This window comes from Bos grunniens, chromosome 2, assembly GCF_055505025.1.
Source record: "Bos grunniens cultivar Pamir isolate PY7600 chromosome 2, Bosgru_T2T1.0, whole genome shotgun sequence".
Classification (NCBI taxonomy): domain Eukaryota; kingdom Metazoa; phylum Chordata; class Mammalia; order Artiodactyla; family Bovidae; genus Bos; species Bos grunniens.
In genome coordinates, this window is record NC_141166.1 from 5,045,941 (window position 1) to 5,068,937 (window position 22,997).

At 51.4% G+C, this 22,997-nt stretch overlaps 1 protein-coding gene and 1 long non-coding RNA gene across 13 annotated transcripts in view; one reads left to right on the plus strand and one right to left on the minus strand.

Moving 5' to 3' along the window:
• Nucleotides 1–141: 141 nt before the first annotated feature.
• Nucleotides 142–22,997, minus strand: part of KIF17 (kinesin family member 17) — a 51,466-nt gene continuing 28,610 nt past the window's right edge. For 3 of the 12 annotated variants that reach the window (XM_086326194.1, XM_086326224.1, XM_086326246.1), the window contains 7 exons: nt 22,716–22,814; nt 21,745–21,953; nt 18,534–18,765; nt 5,952–6,210; nt 4,233–4,303; nt 1,748–1,865; nt 142–844 (listed from right to left, as the gene is read on the minus strand). In XM_086326194.1, coding sequence (XP_086182320.1) covers nt 666–844; nt 1,748–1,865; nt 4,233–4,303; nt 5,952–6,210; nt 18,534–18,765; nt 21,745–21,953; nt 22,716–22,814 — 1,167 coding nt within the window. In that variant the 3' untranslated portion in view covers nt 142–665. Of the gene's footprint in view, nt 845–1,747; nt 1,866–4,232; nt 4,304–5,951; nt 6,211–14,670; nt 14,959–17,034; nt 17,097–18,533; nt 18,766–21,744; nt 21,954–22,715; nt 22,815–22,997 lie in introns of those variants that run through there. The other 9 variants (XM_086326189.1, XM_086326235.1, XM_086326256.1 and 6 more) reach the window with 6 other exon arrangements.
• On the plus strand, nt 18,740–21,132 carry LOC147377316 (uncharacterized). Its single transcript, XR_015136749.1, has 3 exons — nt 18,740–18,874; nt 19,262–19,413; nt 19,669–21,132. It is a non-coding gene; the product is annotated as an uncharacterized LOC147377316 (long non-coding RNA).

Here is a 22,997-nt window from a genome sequence, read left to right on the forward strand (position 1 = left end):
AGCAGCGAAGACCCAGCACAGCCAAAAGTAAACACAAACGTACATACATACACAAAAGAAGCCCTGCTCCAAAAGAGCTTCCCCAAGGAGGCCAGGGAGGGGCCGTGGGGACGCTGTCCGAGGACCAGAGAAGAGCAGTCGTCGGTAAAAGGCAGTTTATTAGGGCAGCTTAATGTGGAATGGCCTCCCGTGGGCCGCAGACCAGCTGATCCAGGACCCCTGGGCCCGCCCCACAGGGCTTCCCCCCCAAGTGGGGCCTACTGGACAGAGGAAGAGTGTTCAACTGCCAAGGTGCTGATCTTGATCCACGTGGAAGCCGCAGGACTCTGCAGGATGCTGATGAAGGCCTGGAGGCAGAGCTGAGGTTTCTGAACCCAGGAAGGCACGGAACCGCACTGGTGGGCACGGCGGTGGGCCGATGGGAACACTGGTGTGGCGTGGGGAGCAGTTATCTCCAAGGATGGTCCAGGCTCCGAGGGGCTCACACCCTGGGCAGAGTGGGCTCTCTGGGTAGCAGAGAGGGGAGTGAGCCTTCCCAGGGACAGGCCCCCTTGGGTGCCCCAGTCACTGTTGGGGGCAGGCGGGAGGAGGCCTGGCTGGAGCTGCCCTGGGGGGCCTGGCGGTCTCACGGGAGCCCAAGGGCAGGGCGGCAGCCGGCAGTGTGTTCACAGAGGCTCACCGCCAAAGCTGCTTTTGCTTTTCTTACGCTTGGCCTTGGTGAAGGGGATGTCGAGGGACTCGAGGCGGAAGGGCCGAGGCTGGGGCATTTCCGGGGCCTGGGCAGGTGGGATGGCAGAGCCGCCACCGAGCGGGGAGCTGAGGCCTGGTGGGGAGCTGTGGTGTGCTGCGGAAAAGCACAGAAGGGAGACACGCTGTTGGCCAGGATGCGGGGGGTGGAGAGGAAAGACTGTGTGTGGGGTACAGAGTCTGGTCCCCCCGCCCCAGCCAGAGGCCCTGGGACCCCAGGCTCTGAGAGCTGCTCTGGCTGAGGCCTTGGGCCCAGCACTGCATCTCTGCCCAAAGGGTCTGGTCTGGGCGCATGAATTTTCAAGCCTCAGACTGTGCAGCCTGGGGTGTCAAGCCAGACAAGCCTGCTGCAAAACCCTGCTCCGTTACTTCATGGGAGGGTAACCTTGGGGAGCTGCTTCTCTCAGCCTCGGTTTCCTCATCTGCAACATGGGCACGATGCCAGGTACTCATGGGATGTGAGTTTCTTCACAGTCCAGCTTTCCTCTCCTTACTCCTCACCTCCACCCACTCTGTTTCTCAAACAACCTCAGGACAGATCTGAGGTTTGCTTTTTAATTGGTATTGGATTGGAAGCCCAGTGTCTTTGGTTTCAGTTTTAAGAGCAAAGTGGCTTTCAACTCTTGCTTGTAAAATCGTGTTTTGCTGTTGTGGTCCCGATTGCCCTGCTTTGGGAATGAGTCGCCATCTGAAGAAGCTGGTGAGGAACTGACCGAGTCCTAGGCAAGCCCAGGCTGGGACCCGGCCACGTGCTAAGGGCCTGCTGTGTGTCAGGAAGACAGAGGATCCAACTTGGCACCTCGCCCCCCAGGAAATGGAGGGGGACAGGAGATGGGAGGCACTCCCCACCTCGTCTCACCGATCACAGGAGGAGGCAGCTCCCCTCAGTTTACAGCGGAGCAAACAGGCTCAGAGAGGGAAAGGGGTTCCTGGCCCGGCCTATGTGACTCCAGAGCGCTCAGGGAGGGGCTGGAGGGCAGGAGGCAGGCGGGATGCTCACCCAGGCTCTTCATGGGGTCCGTGCCGAGGATCTGGCTGGCCCGCTTGGGCCGGAAGTAGTTACTGGCTATGTTCTCACTGTCACTGCGACTGAGCATCAGCCTGTAGCGGTCCTCTTCCTGCCGAGATTCCAAGTCCTCCAGGTCAGGACCCCTTGTTTGTGCACTTCCTGTACCCTGTGCCCTGACCCAAGGCGGTTCTGCGGGCTCTGCCGGCCTGAGCGGCGGGCTGCCCTGAACCTCACTGCCCATGTTGTGGTACCCTCCACTCCAGACCCTAACTCCTGCGGTGGGATCCAGGCAGCTCAGGCAGCAAGGAGGCTGGCCGTCTCCAGTCTACACACGCTCCTCCCCACCCCCACCTTGGGACAGGAAGCACCTTATTCCTCCTGCAGCGCTCAAAACCAGGCCCATCGGGGGCAAGGCAGATACTACATCCCCCACACCCAGGACACACACTCATATAACAGTGCGCAGCTCACGAGCTCACGTATGATCATTAGAGCTGGGGTCCAGGACACACACTCATATAACAGTGCGCAGCTCACGAGCTCACGCATGATCATTAGAACTGGAGTCCAGGATACATACTCATATAACAGTGCGCAGCTCACGAGCTCACGCATGATCATTAGAACTGGAGTCCAGGACACACACTCATATAACAGGGCGCAGCTCACGAGCTCACGTATGACCATTAGAGCTGGGGTCCAGGACACACACTCATATAACAGTGCACAGCTCACGAGCTCACATATGACCATTAGAACTGGAGTCCAGGACACACACTCATATAACAGTGCGCAGCTCACGAGCTCACGTATGACCATTAGAACTGGAGTCCAGGACACACACTCATATAACAGTGCGCAGCTCACGAGCTCACGTATGACCATTAGAGCTGGAGTCCAGGACACACACTCATATAACAGTGCGCAGCTCACGAGCTCACGTATGACCATTAGAACTGGAGTCCAGGACACACACTCATATAACAGTGCGCAGCTCACGAGCTCACGCATGATCATTAGAGCTGGGGTCCTCTAACACTTGTCACCAAGCCCTAGTGCTTTTCACTGCTGCCGTGGATCTGTTTTCTTCAGCCCGAACCTCTTCCTTCAGGGAACTACCCTTCACCCACTGGACATGGTCATGGTAGGTTATGCATTCACGGCACCCCAGCCGCAGCAGCAGTACCACCACTGCCGCCTGCCCATCCCCTTGCTACACATCTGGACACGTGGCCCGGAGTGGGCCAATCACAGAACGCCATCTCCTGGACATAGTCATTGGTCCAAGAGTAGGCCCATGACCCAGGCAGAGCCAATCAGAATCTTCCCACAAGCACTGGTTTAAGGATGCTCCAAAAAACCGTATCTGTCTTCCTCTTGGATTACCAATTGCTAGCAGCCATCTTTCCTGCCACACAGAGACCTGCCTCCGTCCAAACCTTGGACTCCAGGTGAAGCAGAGCCAAGAGGTGAAGAAGCCACACAGAACCAGGACTGGTTGGGCCCCTTGATCCAGCCATGCCTGAAACTGGTCCACTTAACACAGACCAAGAAAATCCCTGTTTTGCTTATGACTGTTTGCTTTGCATAGGTATCCATCACCTGGAACTAGAGCATTCAAATATAACCCCAGATTCAGAATGGCTTTTCTCAGGAACAACTTTCCTTTTCCTTTTTTTAAAACCAAGTTAGGGAATCAAAAGCAGCCAATCAGTGCCTAAGACCAGCCTGAGTTGCTCAGATGGAGATGCTTGGCTGGGATTCATCAACCTGTGAGTGACCTTATCGTGACTGCAAAGGTATGTTCCATGTAGGTTTTCCAAAGTATCTGTAATGGTTAATGGTGAGGATCAGCAAATTATACAGTCTGTGGGTCAAACCTGGCCCACAGACTGTTCTTGGAAGCGCTCTGGACACAGCTGTGCTCAGCCATCTACATACGGCGGGGGTGGGTTCGCACTCTCTGGCAGGGCTGAGAGCTGTGTCCTAGCACCCAAGCCTTGAAACAGTTGCTGTGTGGCCCTTTAGAGAAAAGTTGGCTGACCTCCTTTAAGGCTGTGTATTTGCTGGAATACAAAATAAAGGCAGTATGAAGTAAAGTGACTATAGAATCACAGTGACTGTTTATGGAAACTTTTGAGGACGCTTTCTGTTCAAGAGTACCAGCCGGGGCCCAGGAAACCAGGATGAGCTGTTTGGTCTCTGGGTTTGCGGCTGAAACCTCTGTCCTTCACCAGCAGGGTGGGCTGCCTTGAGCCCCTGCTCTGCCTCTGGTCTCTGCGCACACTAAAGTGCCTCTGAACGAGGGCCAGAGGAGCTATGGGGTCTAGGGTGACACAGACAGGACCCCCGCTCAGCCCCCTGATGTAATCCTCAGGTCGCCTGGAAGCACAGTCCAGTTCCTGCAGCCCCCCTGGCCCACCGCGCCTTGGGAGCCAAGCTCCCCGCTCCCCACTGGCTCTCCCAGAGACCCTACCATGCCTGGTTCGCCGTTGTCCGCTGCGGAAGTTTTGCGGGCTGGTCTGTTCTGTGGCCCTGTTGAAACTGCTATGAGAAAACAGAAGCTGAGGTCACTGCTGCCTGGAAGGAGGGCCAGCAGGGCTGGGGGAGAGGCTGGGCGCTCAGGCAGGCCTGGCTCGGGCTTGGAGCCAGGGGAGGACACTGCCCAACCCTAGAGAGGGGATGGCCCTGAGGCAGCAGGAGGGCTTAGGCCGAAGCAGCCATCCCCCTGCCTCCAGGCAAGACTGCAGGTGAGCCTGGGGAGACAGGCCAGCGCTACCTGCAGCCTGCGAGGAAATGAGGCAGCTGGCGTTTCACCGGGGGTGGTGCCACGCAGGGGTTAACAGTCAGCCACGTGTTGCTCTGGCTAAGCCACGAATAAAACGCCATGGGAAAAGAATGAAAGCAAGATAGAGCAATTAAGTATAATCTAAACAAAAGTTCATCGGCTTGATGAGTTGGGGTCGTCACGCCCTGCTGAGCCAAGGGAAAACACTGTGGGCCTTGCAACGCTAGGTCAGTGCAAGCTCAGAATACTGTTCACTGCACACACAAAGATGTTTTCCCCAAGGCATGTGCGGGTTTAGGGCCTCCAGCAGGGTGATACCCTTTGCACGAGAAAATAACGACAGTTCAAGGTCATCAGTAACGTGGGACGTGGGACTCGGGACGGGGCACACAGGAAGCTGACCTTATCGTAGCACCACAGATACTCTCTGCGAGCTGAGATACTAAATACAAGTGATGTGGCTCCGAGGAACAGCGCTCTTGACCCCTGAGATCTTGAGTCCCCCGTCCCATCTTTAAAACTTTAATTCTGTCTCTAGTTTCTTTCTTCCAAACTGTGTGTCGCCCCACTTTTGCTCCCTGCCTGCTGCGCTGGTCCCCGCCAGGGTCGTCAGAGATGGAGGACCTAGGTGAGCACTCCCTGAGCAGGAGGTGGATGGGTGCGGCCCCACCAGACCCGGGAGCCTGTGGCTCCCTGGACGGGCGGAGCCGCTGGAGAGGATCCACTGCAAATCTGAGCCTAATCTGAGACTCAGTGAGGGCTCAGTGGCTTTCAGGAGTAGCTCATCCAACCCCTTCTCTGTGAAGATCAGGCGACCAAGGCCCAGAGAGGGACAGTGATCATCACAGGGTCACACAGGAGATCAGCAGCAAAAGGAGAAAGTGAGCCAGGCCTGCAACTGCCCAGCTCGCTTCTGTTCTTGGCCTACAACTCACTGCTCTGATTGTGACTCTGGGTAAGTCACTTACACTCTCTGAAATTTCTCATACGGAAGACGGGTGAAAATATCCCTTCAAAGGGTTATTGCAGGCTGAAGTAAGGACAATAATGATCGTGGTAATTAAATGCATCAGGCATTTAAAATGTGCCGGGCATGTTTCCAAGGATTTTACACGTCATAAGACGTTAAGCCACCCAGCGATCTTTAAGGAAGGTGCCGTTATTGGTCCCCATCTCACAGATGAAAACACTGAGTCCCAAGAGCTGACAGCAACTGCTGGAGCCAAAACTCCAACCCACGTGTGTCTGACTCAGGCCCCCGACATTCTGGGTACCCAGGGTCAACTGTCTGCTGCCCCCAGAGCCAGCTGGGAGGGGTGCAGGGCCCCCCTGTCAGCCTGTGGGACAGCAGACTGTGGAGAAGGGCGGGGGGCAAAGGAGGTGGGCAGCAACAGCAAAGCCCCTGACCTGCTGGGAGGCTGGTTTTTATGATGATGGGCTCGGGAATCTTCCAGAAACCATTGTCTTCATCCCAGCAGGACTCTCGTCTTATCTTCTCCAGGTTGCTATAGTTACAGTCCCGGCGAATCAGGGGCTGCACCTGCTCCAAGAGCTGCTGGAAGAGCAGAAAGTCACGTTCCTGCCGCCGGATGGTGGCCAAGTAATCGATCTTCTCCAGCTCAAACTCCGACTGCAGATCTTTGATCTCCACCTCTGCCGCCCGGAGCTGAAAACAAAAGATGAACAAGCAGTGAGCAGGAAAGACATCCAGCGGTTTCCCTCTCCTCCACGCCCGTCCCCTGCCCCGCCCCCCGCCCATCAGTCACTCAGCCCCGGCCCACTGATCCTCTCACCCATCCAATCTGATCGCCACCGTCTATCCCGTCATCCTTCCATTGATTCATTCCCTGTCCCTCCCACCCCTCCACTCAGTACTTAGATGAGCACCTACAGGGTCCGGAGCCCTGTAGAAAGCAGGAAGAGAGGCTGGTCATCCACTCCCATCACCAGCCCTCAGTCACTATCCGCACTCGTATGTTTTATTCAGAAGCCCTTTACAAGGCTCCACGTGTAACACTGTAGTTACCACAGTCCTCAAGATCTCAGAGAACGGTACAAATTCTTTCTTCTAAAAGAAGCAGTAGGCGGGACTTGCCTGCTCGTCCAGTGGCTAGGAGACAACTGTCTGCCTGCGAACGCAGGGGACAGGGGTTCGATCCCTGGTCCAGGAAGAGCCCGAATGCCACAGCAACTGAAGCCTGTGCCCAGGGCCCGCAAGCTGCACCTGCTGAAGCTTAAGCGCCTGGAGCCTGCGCTCCGCAACGAGAAGTCACCACAGTGAGGTGCCTGCGCGTAGCAACGAAGACCCAGAACATCCAAAAGTAATAAACTAGTATTTTAAGAAAGCAGCAGTAGGCATACATGCTCAGACAATAGCCCTTGCTCCCCTCTACTGTCACACTTCGTTGGTGTTCAGTCGCTCAGTCGTGCCCAGCTCTTTACAGCCCCATGGACTGCAGCGCACCAGGCTCCCCTGTCCTTCACCATCTCTCAGAGTTTGCTCAAACTCATGTCCACTGAGTCAGTGATGCCACCCAACCATCTCATCCTTTGTCACCCACTTTTCCTCCTGCCTTCGATCTTTCATCAGGGTCTTTTCCAATGAGTCGGCTCTTCGAATCAGGTGACCAAAGTATTGGAGCTTCAGCTTCAGCATCAGTCCTCCCAGTGAATTTTAAGGGTTTATTTCCTTTAAGATTGACTAGCTTGATCTCCTTTCAGTCCAATGGACTTTCAAGAGCCTTCTCCAGTACCACATTTTGAAAGCATCAATTCTTCGACACTCGGTCTTCTTTATAGTCCATCTCTCACATTCATACATGACTACTGGTAAAACCATAGCTTTGACTATATGGACCTTTGTTGGCAAAGTGATGTCTCTGCTTTTTGTTATGATGTGACAAATACTAGACTTAAGAATCAGACCTACCTGGATTGAACCGTAGGTTTCATATTTTTTGGTCTCTTGCTCAGGTCTGCCAGACTTGCCCTCCACACCCTCCTAAGCACAGTGACTCCCAGCGCCAACAGCAGCCAAGCCCTCCCTCAGCCCCATGACACCTTCGTGTACAGTCTGTTTCCTCACACAGCAAGGACAGTTTGACTAGTAAAGAAGGCTGTTGTAAATTCACGGGAACGATAATCACATGTAACCAACTGAGAACAGAGAATGCCTGGTAGGACTCAGGTGGGCAGGGAGCCATCAGGGAGGGGCAGGTACACAGGGCCTTCAGCTAAATTAACTGTGCTCCATGTATGTAGTTGGATAGTAGTTACGTGGCATTCATGGTAACAATCTTTATGTATTTTTATACATTTATGCACTCAGACGCTCACTTGTGTCCGACTCTGACCCCATGGGCTGTAGGCTGCCAGGCTTCTTTGTCCATACAATTTTCCAGGCAAGAATACTGGAGTGGGGTGCCATTTCCTCCTCCAGGGGATCTTCCCAACCCAGGGATCAAACCTGCATGTCTTGCGTCTCCTACATTGGCAGGTGGATTCTTTACCACTAGAGCTACCTGGGAAGCCTCTTATCCTTTATCATCACTCACAATTATTTTTAATTGAGCTATAACCCACATCAAACTATTCACCCATTTAAAGTGTGCAAATCAGGAATTCCCTGGCAGTCCAGTGGTTAGAGCTCTGCACTCTCACTGCCAAGGGTCCAGGTTCAATCCCTGGTTGGGCAACTAAAATCCCACAAGTTGTGCAACATGGTCAAAAAATTAAACTAAAAAAATAAAGCACAGGGCATCCCTGGTGGTACGGTGGATAAGAATCTGCCTGAGACCGCAGCGGACATAGTTCGATCCCTGGACCGGGAAGATCCCACTTGCCACAGAGCAATTAAAGCTCATGCACCACAACTGCTGAGCCCAAGTTCTAGAGCCTGTCTCCAAAACCAGAGGAGCCACCACAATGAAAAGCCCACACGGGAGAGGAGCCCCAGCTCACCACAGTGAGAGAAACCCGCGCACAGCAGCAAGGACACAGTGCGGCCAGAATGGCCAACGCCGAACATCCGGTCATATGTTTGTTGGCGATTCGTATATCTTCTTTGCAGAAATCTCTCTTCAGATCCTTTGCCCATTTTAAAATTGGGTAGTCTCTTTATTCTTGAGTAGATTGTTTCATTTTTTTCTAGACTCAAGCACCTTATCATACTATATAATTTGAAAATATTGTCTCTCATCCTGTGGGCTGTCTTTTCTCTTTTTTGATAGTGTTCTTTAAAGCGTGAGAGTTTTAATTAAGTCCAGTTTGTCTTTTTTTTTCTTTTGATTGTTTATGCTTTCGGTGTAACACCTAAGAAAGCGTCTAATTCAAGGCGATAAAGATTTTTTTTTAATTTAATTTTATTTTTAAATTTTACATAATTGTATTAGTTTTGCCAAATATCGAAATGAATCCGCCACAGGTATACATGTGTTCCCCATCCTGAACCCTCCTCCCTCCTCCCTCCCCATACCATCCCTCTGGGTCGTCCCAGTGCACCAGCCCCAAGCATCCAGTATCGTGCATCGAACCTGGACTGGCATCTCGTTTCATGCATGATATTTTACATGTTTCAATGCCATTCTCCCAAATCTGCCCACCCTCTCCCTCTCCCACAGAGTCCATAAGACTGTTCTATACATCAGTGTCTCTTTTGCTGTCTCGTACACAGGGTTATTGTTACCATCTTTCTAAATTCCATATATATGCATTAGTATACTGTATTGGTGTTTTTCCTTCTGGCTTACTTCACTCTGTATAATAGGCTCCATAATTCAAGGCAATAAAGATTTAAACCTGTGTTTTATTTTACATGTTTAATAGTTTTACCTCATATTTGGCTTTTTGACCCATTCTGAGTTAATTTTTATATACAGTGTGAGGCTGGAGTCCAGCCTCATTCTTTCGCATGTGAACATCTAGCTGTCCCAGCGCCATTTATTAGAAAGATCATCTGTTCTCCACTGAATCATCTTGGCACCCTGTTGAAAATCAACTAACTGTAAATGTGAGGGTTATTTCTGGATCTCCAATCTAATTGCATTGATTTTAAATCTTTACATCAGTACTGCACAGCCTTGACGACTGTAACTTTGTTGTAAACTTTGAAATCACGAAGTATGAGTCCTCCAACTTTGTTCTTTTCAAGATTATCTTGGCTATTCTGAGTCCCTTGAATTTTCATACAAACTTAAAGATCAGCTTGTCAGTTGCTTCAAAGAAGCCAGCTGGTTCTTTAAGAAAGATTGCTTTGAAATCTGTAGATCAGTTTGAGAAGTACTATCATCTTATCAGGCTTCCCTTGTAGCTCAGTTAGTAAAGAACCTGCCTGCCATGCAGGAGACCCAGGTTCGATCCCTGGGTCAGGAAGATCCCCTGGAGAAGGAAATGGCAACCCACTCCAGTATCCTTGCGGGAAAAGCTCATGGACAGAGGAGCCTGGTGGGTTGCAGTCCATGGGGTCTCAAGAGTTGGACACAACTTAGCGACTAAACCACCATCACCACCACCATCTTATCAAGTCTTCCGATCCATGAACATGGGTGTCTTTCCATTTATTTAGGTTTTCTTGTTTCTTCTTTATCATTTTTTGGCCACACTGCAGCACGCAGGATCTCAGTTCCCGGACCAGTGCAGAGTCTTAAGCACTGGACCAACAGGGAGTCTCTATTTAGGTATTCTTAACTTTTTCAACAATATAGTTTTTGGAATATAAGTTTTATACTACTTTTGTGAAATTTATTCCTAAGTATTTTTTTGATGTATTGCAAATAAAATTGTTTTCTTAAAAAATTTATTTGCAGATTGTTCATCACAAGTATATGGACATACAATTGCTTTTTCCTTATTGATTTTGTATCCTGCTGAATTTGTTTATTGATTCCAACAGATTTTTTAGTGGATTCCTTTTAAGGATTTTCTGTTTATAAAGATCATGCCATCTGATAGTTGTGCCTACTCTTTGCCAATCTAAATGCCTTTTATTTCACTTTCTTGCCTAACTGCCCTTGTTAGAACCATCAGTCTCATGTGGAATATAAGTGGTGACAGTAAATACCCTTTTCCTGTTTCTGAACTTAAGGGACAAGTAGTCAGTCCCTCGCCACTGAGTGTTGTGTTAGCTGTGAGTTTTTCCTGCCCTTTATCAGGCTCAAGAAGTTACCTTCCATTCATAGTTTGTTGAGCATTTTTATGACAGATTTTGAATTTTGTTAAACGCTTTCTCTGCACCTATTAAGAAGATCATGTGGGTTTTGTCCTTTATTCTATTGATATTAGAATAATTGATTTCTGAATGCTAAACCAATCTTGCATTCCTGGGATAAATCCTACTTCAGCACGGTGTATAATCCTTTGCATATGTTGTTAACAGTTCTATGAACACCTATAAGAACATCTAGAGCATCAAAAAAAAAGATGTTCTTTCATCATAAGGGACTGGAATACAAAATTAGGAAGTCACGAGATACCTGAGGTAACAGACAAGTTTGGCCTTTGAGAACAAAATGAAGCAGGGCAAAGGCTAACAGAATTCTGCCAAGAGAATGCACTGGTCATACCAAACACCCTTTTCCAACAACACAAAAGACAACTTTACACGTGAACATCACCGAATGGTCAATACCAAAATCAGATTGATTACGTTCTTTGTAGCCAAAGATGGAGAAGCTCTATACAGTCAGCAAAAATAAGACTGGGAGCTGACTGTGGCTGAAATCATCAGCTCCTTACTGCAAAATTCAAGCTTAAATTGAAGAAAGTAGGAAAAGCCACTAGGCCACTCAAGTATGACCTAAATCAAATCCCTTATGGTTACACAGTGGAGATGATGAATAACATCAAGGGATTGGATCTGGTAAACAGAGTGCCTGAAGAACTATGGATGGAGGCTCACACCATTGTACAGGAGGCAGTGACCAAAACCATCCCCAAGAAAAAGAACTGCAAGAAGGTGACATGGTTGTCTGAGCAGGCTTTACAGATAGCTCAGAAAGGAAGAGACGTGAAAAGCAAAGGAGAGAGGGAAAGATATATCCAACTGAATGCAGAGTTCCAGGGAATAGCAAGGAGAGGTTAGTTCAGTTCAGTTCAGTCACTCAGTCGTGTCCGACACTTTGCGACCCCATGGACTGCAGCACACCAGGCCTCCCTGTCCATCACCAACTCCTGGAGCCTACTCAAACTCATGTCCATCGAGTTGGTGATGCCATCCAACCATCTCATCCTCTGTCATCCCCTTAAGGAGAGGTTAGAAAGCATCCTTCAGTGAACAATGCAAAGAAATAGAGGAAAAATAGGATGGGAAAGACTAGAGATCTTTTCAAGGAAACAGGAGATATCAAGGGAACGTTTCATATAAAGATGGGCACAATAAAGGACAGAAATGGTATGGACCTAACAGAAGCAGAGGAGATTAAGAAGAGGTGGCAAGAATACATAGAAGAACTGCACAAAAAGATCTTCATGACCGGGACAACCACGATGGTGTGGTCACTCACCTAGAGCCAGATATCCTAGAGTGTGAAGTCAAGTAGGCTTTAGGTAGCATTACTACCAACAAAGCTAGTGGAGATCATGGAATTCCAGCTGAGCTATTTAAAATCCTAAAAGATGATGCTGTGAAAGTGCTGCACTCAATACATGTCAGCAAATTTGGAACACTCAGCAGTGGCCACAGAACTGGAAAAGGTCAGTTTTCATTCCAATTCCAAAGAAGGGCAATGCCAAAGAATGTTCAAACTGCCATACAATTGCAATCATCTCTCATGCTAGCAAGGTAATGCTCAAAATCCGTCAAACTAAGATTCAACAGTATGTGAACTGAGAACTTCCAGATGTACAAGCTGGATTTAGAAAAGGCAGAGGAACCAGAGATCAAATTGCCAACATCCAATGGATCGTATAAAAAGAAAGGGAATTCTAGAAAAATATCTACTTCTGCTTCATTGACTACACTAAAGCGTTTGACTCTGTGGATCAAAACAAACTATGAAAAATTCTTAGAGATGGAAATGCTCGACCGCCTCACCTGTCTCCTGAGAAACCTGTAAGCAGGTCAAGAAGCAACAGTTAGAACCGGACACGGAACAACAGACTGGTTCCAAATTGGGAAAGGAGTATATCAAGGCTGTATATTGTCACATTGCTTATTCAACTTATATGCAGAATACATTATTCGAAATGCTGGGCTGGATGAAGCACAAGCTGGAATAAAGATTTCCAGGAGAAATATCAATAACCTCAGATATGCAGATGACACCACCCTTACGGCAGAAAGTGAAGAGAAACTGAAGAGCCTCTTGATGAAAGTGAAAGAGAAGAGTGAAAAAGTTGGCTTAAAACTCAACATTCAAAAAACAAATATCATGGCATCCAGTTCCATCACTTCATGGCAAAAAGATGAGGAAAAAGAGGAAGCAGTGACAGATTCTATTTTCTTGGACTTCAAAATCACTGCAGATGGTGACTGCAGCCACGCAATTAAGACACTTGCTCCTTGGAACAAAAGCTATGACAAACCTAGACAGTGTATTAAAAAGCAAAGACATCACTTTGCTGACAGAGTCATACAGTCAAAGCTCTGGTTTTTCCAGTAGTCATGTATAAATGTGATATGTGAACCATAAAGAAGGCTGAGAGAAGAACTGGTTCTTTTGAATTGTGGTGCTGGAGGAGACTCTTGAGAATCCCTTGACAGCAAGGAGATCAAGCCAGTCAATCCTAAAAGAAATAAACCCTGAATATTCATTGAAAGGACTGATGATGAAGCTGAAGCTCCAATATTTTGGCCACCTGTTGCAAAGAGCCAACTCGCTGGAAAAGACCCTAAAGCTGGGAAAGACTGAAGGCAAAAGGAGAAGAGGATAGTAGAGAAGCAGATGGTTAGAGAGCATCAGCAACTCGATGGACATGAATCTGAGGAATCTCCAGGAAATAGTGAAGAACAGGGAAGCCCAGCGTGCTGCAGTCCCCGGAGTCCCAGAGAGTCAGACGCGACTGAGCGACGGAACAACAATCGACTCAAAAATAAGGAGATTATCCGAGATTGAGTGGGCCCAATGTAATCTATGGTAAGTTATGACCAACCTAGACAGCATATTAAAAAGCAGAGACATTACTTTTCCAACAAAGGTCCGTCTAGTCAAGGCTATGGTTTTTCCTGTGGTCATGTATGGATGTGAGAGTTGGACTGTGAAGAAGGCTAAGCGCCGAAGAATTGACGGTTTTGAACTGTGGTGTTGGAGAAGACTCTTGAGAGTCCCTTGGACTGCAAGGAGATCCAACCAGTCCATTCTGAAGGAGATCAGCCCTGGGTGTTCTTTGGAAGGACTGACGCTAAAGCTGAAACTCCAGTACTTTGGCCACCTCATGCGAAAAGTTGACTCATTGGGAAAGACTCTGATGCTGGGAGGGATTGGGGGCAGGAGGAGAAGGGGACACCAGAGGATGAGATGGCTGGATGGCATCACTGACTCGATGGACGTGAGTCTCAGTGAACTCCAGGAGTTGGTGATGGACAGGGAGGCCTGGCGTGCTGCGATTCATGGGGTTGCAAAGAGTCGGACACGACTGATCGACTGAACTGAACTGAACTGAATGTAATCTATATACCACCATGTGGGAGAGGGAGCAGAGAGAGATGAGTAGAAGAGGTTTGTTAAAGGAGATGCTTGGGAATTCCCTGGGGGCCCAGAGGTTAGGACTCCACGTTTTCACTGCTGAGGGGGTGCGTTCAATCCCTGGTTCCATAAGCAGAGTGGCACGGTCACAAATAAAGAGAGGCTTCAGAGAATTAAGTCAGGACAGCCAAAGAGACGGGAAGCAGGAGAGAGACACTCCAGGCCAGGATGTCTTTGGAGGGGGCCAGGCAGCAGGAAGTACAGGCTGCCTCTAGAAACTGAGCGTGACCATGGCTGACGGCCGGCAAGGAGATGGGAATCTCAGCCCTTCAACCACGTGTCAACAACCCCAAATGGACTGTCCCCTTGGATCTCCAGAAAGAAACGCAGCCCTGACAACACCTCGAGTTCGGCCTTGGGGAATTCTAAGCGGAGAAGCCAGCATGCCGTACCTGCAGTCTGACCTACAGAGCTGTGGGAAGGTTTATTTTTAAACGCTTATTTACTGTTTTGCTGCGCTGGGTCTTCCTTGCTGGGCCGGCTCTTCTCCAGTCGTGGTGCCCAGGCTTCTCGTCGCCGTGGCTCCTCTTGTTGAGGAACACAGGCTCCAGGGTGCTCGCGCTTCAGTAGTTGAGGCACGTGGGCTCAGCAGCTGTAGCTCACAAGCTCAGTAGTTGTGAGGCACGGGCTCAGTGGCTCTGAGGCATTTGAGATCCTCCCGGGATCAGGGGTTGAACCCGTGTCTCCTGCACCGGCAGGCGGATTCTTTACCACTGAGCCACCAGGGAAACCCCCTGTGAAACAGTCAATTTGTGTTGTTTTAGGCAACAAAATGTGTGGCAATTTGCTACAGCAGCCACAGGAGACTAATGCAGAGCTCTGTTTAAAGCCACACCTCCGTATGGACAGAAAAGTGTATTACTGAGTAAAAAAATAAAAACACCTAGCAAGCCACCCCAACCTCTAGCTCTGTATGGCTGTTAGCACAACTGACACCACCTTGGGCCCGTTCAGTTCCTGCTGTCCCTCCACTGACCCCACCCTGGGCTGTGTGTGTGTGCGCGCTAAGTCGCTTCAGTCATATCCGATTCTTTGTAACACCGTGGACTGTAGCCCACCAGGCTCCTCTGTCCACAGGATTCTCCAGACAAGAATACTGGAGTGGGTTGCCATGCCCGCCTCCAGGGGGTCTTCCTGACCCAGGGATGGAACCCGTACCGCTTCTGTCTCCTACATTGGCAGGAGGGTTCTTTACCACTAGCGCCACCTGGGAAGTACTGTGTAGTAAATTTCTTCTGCGTGGCCAAGGGCTTTGTAGTTGATCATTTCAGTTCAGTTCAGTCGCTCAGTCGTGTCCGACTCCTTGCAACCCCATGAATCGCAGCATGCCAGGCCTCCCTGTCCATCACTAACTCCCAGAGTTCACTCAAATTCACGTCCATCGAGTTGGTGATGCCATCCAGCCATCTCATCCTCTGTCGTCCCCTTCTCCTCCCGCCCCGAGTCCCTCCCAGCATCAGAGTCTCTTCCAATGAGTCAACTCTTCACATGAGGTGGCCAAAGTACTGGAGTTTCAGCTTTAGCATCAGTCCTTCCAAAGAAATCCCAGGGCTGATCTCCTTCAGAATGGACTGGTTGGATCTCCTTGCAGTCCAAGGGACTCTCAAGAGTCTTCTCCAACACCACAGTTCAAAGCTATCAATTCTTCGGTGCTCAGCTTTCTTCACAGTCCAACTCTCACATCCACACATGACCACAGGAAAAACCATAGCTTTGACTAGACAAACCTTTGTTGGCAAAATAATGTCTCTGCTTTTGAATATGTTATCTAGGTTGGTCATAGCTTTCCTTCCAAGGAGTAAGCGTTTTTAATTTCATGGCTGCAATCACCATCTACAGTGATTTTGGAGCCCAGAAAAATAAAGTCTGACACTGTTTCCCCATCTGTTTGCCATGATCTTCGTTTTCTGAATGTTGAGCTTTAAGCCAACTTTTTCAGTCTCCTCTTTCACTTTCATCAAGAGGCTTTTTCGTTCCTGTTTACTTTCTGCCATAAGGGTGCTGTCATCTGCATATTGTAGTTAATAGATACTGTCCAATTGTGATTAAGTCCCAGTGGTCTCTATGCCCTGGTAGTCGCCAAACAACGATGAAGACCTTCACTGACATATTCCCAGTGCCCACAAGACTAGTCGCTGCTGCTGCTGCTGCTAAGTCGCTTCAGTCGAGTCCGACTCTGTGCGATCCCACAGACGGCAGCCCACCAGGCTCCTCCGTCCATGGGATTTTCCAGGCAAGAGTACTGGAGTGGGGTGCCATTGCCTTCTCCGACAAGACTAGTTACCCATTCATAAATCTTGACTTAAGAGTGCTCTTCCTGGGACTTCCCTGGTGGTCCAGTGGTGGAGAATACGCCTGCCCATGCAGGGGACACGGGTTTGATCCCCGGTCTGCAAACTAGATCCCACGTGCTGCAGAGCAACTGAGCCTGTGCGCCACCACAAGCACAGAGTCCAAGCACCCTAGAGCCCGTGCTCCAGAGCAAGAGCAGTCACCACAAGGAGGGCCCGCACACCGCAGCTAGAGAGTAGCCCCCAGCCACCGGAGTTGGAGGAAATCTGCATGTAGCAACAGAGGCCTAGTGCGGCCAAAACAAAACCAGAACAGGACGCTCTCCCTGTTGTAAAGCTCCTACCCTGCACCCTGGGTCAACACGGGCATCCTAACGGCCCCTCGGAGCTGGGAGGAGCCGCTGCCAACGCTTCCCGGGCGCCAGCCGTCCGGCCCCGCCCCGTGACTACCTCACCCTAAAATCAACTGACCCACTGACTACATGGAGCCGCCTGCCTCGTTTTTTGGTCTCAGGGTACCTTATTTTGGTGGGTACTTTGGGTTCCCTCCATCCTCCAACAACTTCGGCGTTCAGTTGTTACTGAGAGTGCAGAAAAACATGACGTTATGCAATAAACAGAGGAGAGCAGATGTATCTATTCAACGCCACTATTAAGAAACAGGAAGTGAAAATGAAAAGCATTTCAGCAGAAGAAAGCCCCCCCCAAAGCACCAGCACATGCAACCAAAGGTTTAAAATGTAGCTCGACGCCCCGGTGCAAGTGGTCTCCTCAAATATTCGCAGGTGTGAGATTTTCAAGTCAGAAATCCAAAAGCTTGGACAAAAGTGAAGAAGGTGCCAGGTGGGGCGTTAACACAAAAGCAGCAAAGGTTTTTTTAATTTAGATATGTAGACCAAAGTACAAGAAAGACCAAATTTAATTAAAGATATGAAGCACAGTAAGAAAAGGCATAAAAATAGCCAAGAAAAAAATTTAAACTAAAGACATTTAAAGACCAAAAAATATCAGCTTTATGCTCTGGCAAGATCGCTTGGTTGCCAGACTGAGTGGGGATGAGGACGGGGTAGCAGGCGGCCAGGGAGGGCGCTATAAGGCCCAGGCCACCGGGAAGATGCTCTGAAGGCCACGCAGGTGGGTCGCAGGTGGCAGAGCCTCGTTTCCCTCCAGTCCCCTCTCCCCACGCGCACCCACATGGCTGCCTTTCTGGTTCCTGAACCACAGACCGCATTCCAGGCACCGGCCTGTCTCTTCCCCTAGACCGCTTTCCACCAGGCCCCACCTCAGAAGCCACCACCTGCACCGGAACAGCCGTGTCCTCCCATCTGAAGTGGCCCCGGGAGCTTCTGGGGTCCTGCTAAGGCTCAGAGCCCCCAGCCAGGCGCAGCTGGCCCAGGGCACTCCCTTTGTGGAAATGAATTCAGTTGTGCGTTTGTACTTTGATCAAAGTAAAAAACATCAAAATGAAGCCGCCCCTCACCTCCCTCCCGTCCCTGCCCCGCATTCTCTTTGTCGGGCTAGAGTCTCTTCCTTATTTCTCTGCTGTTACTGCTTACTTACCCTTGGAGAAGGGAATGCCTACCCACTTCAGTATGCTGGCCTGGAGAATTCCATGGACTGTATAGTCCATGGGGTGGCAATGAGTCAGACACAACTCAGCAACTTTCTCTATTGGTTACTTACACACACACACACACACACACACACATACACACACGAGCTCCACTACTGCAGAGACGTCGGGCTAGTCACTTGCTTATTTCTCTGCTGTTATTGCACACACACACACACACACACACACACACACACACACACGAGCTCCACTACTGCAGAGATGAACCTGTCACCACGACAGCTTCTAGAAAAGGGCGTGGCACACCGCCGGCGTGGGATACAGGCAAGGATCAAGACCTGGTGTGAACGCCCACCTAGTGCGCCTGCCTGGGGGGCGGGACCTGCATGGGGCGGGACCTGCGGGGCGGGGCCTGCCTGGGGGCGGGGCCTGAGCCCGGCCTCACCTTCCTCTGCATCTTCTCCAGCAGCTTGCTCTTGGCCCTCACTTCCTCCTGGATGGAGTCGTAGACGTTGAGCAGTACCCAGTCCCCGCTGTCCTCGTCCGAGTTCTGCAGGGCCGCCACCAGCTGCTTCTTGCGCTCGTCCGCGTACCGCTTCCGCCGCCTGTGCTTCTCCTTCAGGTCCTTGTTCTTGGCCTGCTCCCCCCCGACCACCTGCTGTTCCAACAGCTGCAAGCTGCCGGCGGGGAGGAGAAAGCAAACGTGACAAAGTCTGCCGATCACTGAGCACTGGCTGTCCAGGCTGATCTCCCCGACTCCTTCCAACAACCCCGCTTCACAGACAGGTACACTGAGGCCCGGGGAGGTGACTGCTGTTGGCTCGGGGTCAGACCCAGCGTTCCTTCTGGGCGAGAGTCTCCCTCCGCCCAGGGCTGCCCCACCCACTTCCCGGGGCTGGTGGTCCTGCCACAGAGCAAGCTCCCGGCTGTGCTCCCAGGGCACCTGCAGATCAGAGTACCCCTAGGTTGTGGGGAATGACGGTCAGTGCATAATGTTTCATCAGGGACACAAACAGTTCTTTTTTTAAAAATATTTATATCTAAAATGCTTTAAAAAATTATAGAGTTTTGCCTTTTAAAAGCACAAATTTGAAATAACTACAAAGGCTCAGGTGGAAATCCTTACTCAACTAAAGCACCACAGAAGTGTCTTGACTGTGCCTCTTCCCAAAGGGATGCAAGGGTCGGATAACTAAAGGCATGACACGGACTCATAACAGGACAGGCGACCACGGTCAAGGGAAAGAAGGAACCATGCAAACCCAGCCGCCCAGTCCAGACCTGCTTCAGGCTCAGCTCTGAGCTCAACAGCAGCCAGGATACAGGTGAGCCACGTCCAAGTCGCTGCTCTGCTTAAAATCCTTCTAGGGTCCCCATCAGGATGGAGCCCAAGCCTCCAGGGGCACACATCTGCCCCGGAACCCCACCACCCCTTCCTTGCTCCAGCTTTAATCCCGGGGCGGCTGCTTCTCCAAACACCCAGGCTGTTTCCACCCCCTGCACCCACTTTGCACCACCTCACTGTGCCCTATCCCTCGAATGCCACCCCTTAGACATCTGTCCTGCATACCTTCTTCAAGGGCCCCCTCTTCTGAGAAGCCCTCCCTGACCACACTCCAGACCACACCGTGAAAACCACCACCTGTGCTGTGAGTTTTCTCTGTGCCCAACACCAAGCTGCTGCCTCTTGGGGCATCGTGCCGTGCGGCCCTCACAACAAGCTTCCCAGCCTGGAAGTCTCTCACCCACTGTGTAGGTGAGAGACTGAGGGACAGAGAGGTAATCTCAGCCCAGGTGGCAGAGCTGGGCGACGGCGGAGGCAGATGGGAACGCAGCCAGTCTAACCGCTCCAGAACCTGACTCCCCCTGGACTGAGAGCTTCTTGAAGGCCAAGGTGATATCCCATCCATGCTTGCGTCCTGACGCCTGATACATAGTAGATCCTCAGTTAGTGTTTGAACCATAGTCTGTGGGGCCAGGAGGGGGCTGAACCGCTGGCTGTGGGGCTGACTCTGTCATGGAGATGGGCCTGACTGCAATCTCATTTACGGAAGTGAGAACCAAGGCTCAGAGATGTTAAGTGACTTGCACAAAGCCGCACAGCAAGGGAGGAAAGTCCAGGTCAGCAGGCAGCCCCAGGGTGTGTCGGGAGTGGCCTGTCCCTAGAGGGAGCATGTCTTCCACGAGGGAGGGACTGGAGGCTAGGCTGTGGTGCTGGTGTGCTAGTTGCCCAGTGGTGTCTGACTCTTTGCGACCCCATGGACTGTAGCCCATCAGGCTCCTGTCTGTGGAATTCTTCAAGCAAGAATACTGGAGTGGGTAGCCATTCTCTTCTCCAGGGGATCTACCTGACCCAGGGATCGAACCTGGGTCTCCCACATTGTTTAGGTCAGTTCAGTCGCTCAGTCGTGTCTGACTCTTTGAGACCCCGTGGACTGCAGCACGCCAGACTTCCCTGTCCTTCACCAACTCCTGGAGCTTGCTCAAACTCATGTCTGTTGAGTCGGTGATGCCATCCAACCATCTCATCCTCTGTCATCCCCTTCTCCTCCTGCCTTCAGTCTTTCCCAGCATTAGGGTCTTTTCTAATGAGTCAGTTCTTCGCATCAAGTGGCCAAAGTATTGGAGTTTCAGCTTCAGCCATCAGTCCTTCCAGTGAATATTCAGGACTGATTTCCTTTAGGATGGACTGGTTGGATCTCCTTGCAGTCCAGGGGATTCTTAAGAACCTTCTCCAACACCACAGTTCAAAAGCATCAATTCCTCAGCACTCAGCTTTCTTTATGGTCCAACTCTCACATCCATGCATGACTACTAGAAAAACCATAGCCGTAACTAGACAGACCTTTGTTGGCAAAGTAATGTCTCTGTTTTTTAATATGCTGTCTAGGTTGGTCATAGCTTTTCTTCCAAGGAGCAAGCGTCTTTTAATTTCACTGTTGCAGTCACCATCTGCAGTTATTTTGGAACCCAAGGAAATGAAGTCTCTCACTGTTTCCATTGTTTCCCCATCTATTTGTCATGAAGTGATGGACCAGATGCCATGATCTTTGTTTTTTGAATGTTGAGTTTTAAGCCAGGTTTTTCACTCTCCTCTTTCACCTTCATCAAGAGGCTCTTTAGTTCCTCTTCACTTTCTGCCAAAAGGGTGGTGATATCTGCATGTCTGAGGTTACTGATATTTCTCCCGGCAATCTTGATTCCAGCTTGTGCTTCAGCCACCTGGCGTTTGATTTCTGCCTCCCACATTGTAGGCAGATTCTTGACCATCTAAGACCCGGGGAAAGCCTGCATCGCCTGCCCTGGGCTCCTGAAACCTGCAGGGCGGGCCCCGGAGAAAGCCAGGTGGGGACTGTCCCCGCCCCCCACAGTAGCTGCTCCCCCCGCAAGCATCTGATGGGATCTGGAGGCACCTGAGCCGCTTCCTGAGCAGAGAGCCCTGCCACCCGACGGACTGGCCCCTCCGCACCGCACCACTCCTGGGGAGGACTGGCCCAGTAGCCATGTTTGGGGAGGGCTGGGTGGGGCTCAGGAAGGATCTCTGGGTCCCGCCATCCAGCCCGGGCCCTGGGCCCCCTCCCGCCACCGCCACCGCAGGTCCCACCGCGCCCACCCCCCGCCCCCCAGGTCCCACTGCCCTGGGCTCAGGTGCTTACCGGGCGAGCACTTGCTGTTGGTCCACGGTGGGCAGGAGGTCACTGGCGAGCGCGGCCGCGCCCTCCCTCCTCGCGCCGGCCCCGGCCAGCAGAGAGCGGGGCTGAGCCTCCAAGGCCTCCGGCGCTTCAGACTGGGCTTCCTGGGCTTCCGCGATGGGCTCTGCCGCCAACACCAGCTCCTCCGTCGCCCCCGGGCCCAGGTCAACCTCCTAAGTGCAACCAGAAGCCAAGGTGGAGGCGGGGGCCAACTCCTGGGCACGAGCTCACCGCAGCCTCAACCCTGGCTAGGGCGGCCGGCCCCTGGCGGCCCACGACATCACTACGGGCTCGGGGACACCCCGTCATTAAAAACATGCACCCAGTCAACTTCCTGCCACCTTTCTGACCAACACCCCCCAAAACATCCCCCAGCTCACTCTCCCTCCTGCCCCTTACCATCTAGACTCCACACAGCAGCTAGGGCAATTTTTGTTTGTTTTTTGGCCTTGCTGTGCGGTTGGCAGAATCTTACTTACAATCAGGGACTGAATCCGTGGAACCAAGCCCCCTGTGGTGGAAGCACAGAGTCCTAACCACTGGACCACCAGGGAGTTCCCGGAATTTTCTTAAACTATAAATTGATCCTTCGCAGACCCCCCCATCACATCTGCAGTCAAACTCAGTTTCTTCCGCGGCCTGCTGCACCCCCGGTGCCCACCCCCTCCTCCCACTGCCTGCCCCCACCCCCCACCCACCCCACTGCTTCCCTGACCTCCTTTTCTGGCACTGAGAACTTGGAGATCTTTCCGGCCACAGGACTCTGGCACCTGCTGCCCCCGCACCCCACCCCAACCCCGGCTCCGTGCTCTTTCCCCTGCCGCCCCGGCTCCTTCTCCCTGCTTGAGTCCCACATCTCAAGGTCACTTGCTGCCCAGGGGGACCCCCGACCTCCCCAGATACCCTCTGCTGAGAAGCTGCAGGCTGGCTCCTACCCAGTGATCAGGCCCAGAGGCCAGCAGGTCGCTTCCTCTCTCCACAAATGTGGGCAAATTTAAAGTCTTCCTCCCGCTTCCCTCGGATGGTTGTGCTTTCTGAAGCAGAAGTGGGGGTGGGGAAAGGTGGGGTCTGAGAGCAGCAGAGCTCAACACGGCCCCCCGCCGCCTGGGGGGTTCCCTGCCAGCGCCTCGGGGCCTCCAGCTCCGCTCTGTGGCCCTCATCCACCACACACGCTGGGCCTCTGTGCTTTACACCAGGGCTCCACTGCTGAGCAAAGG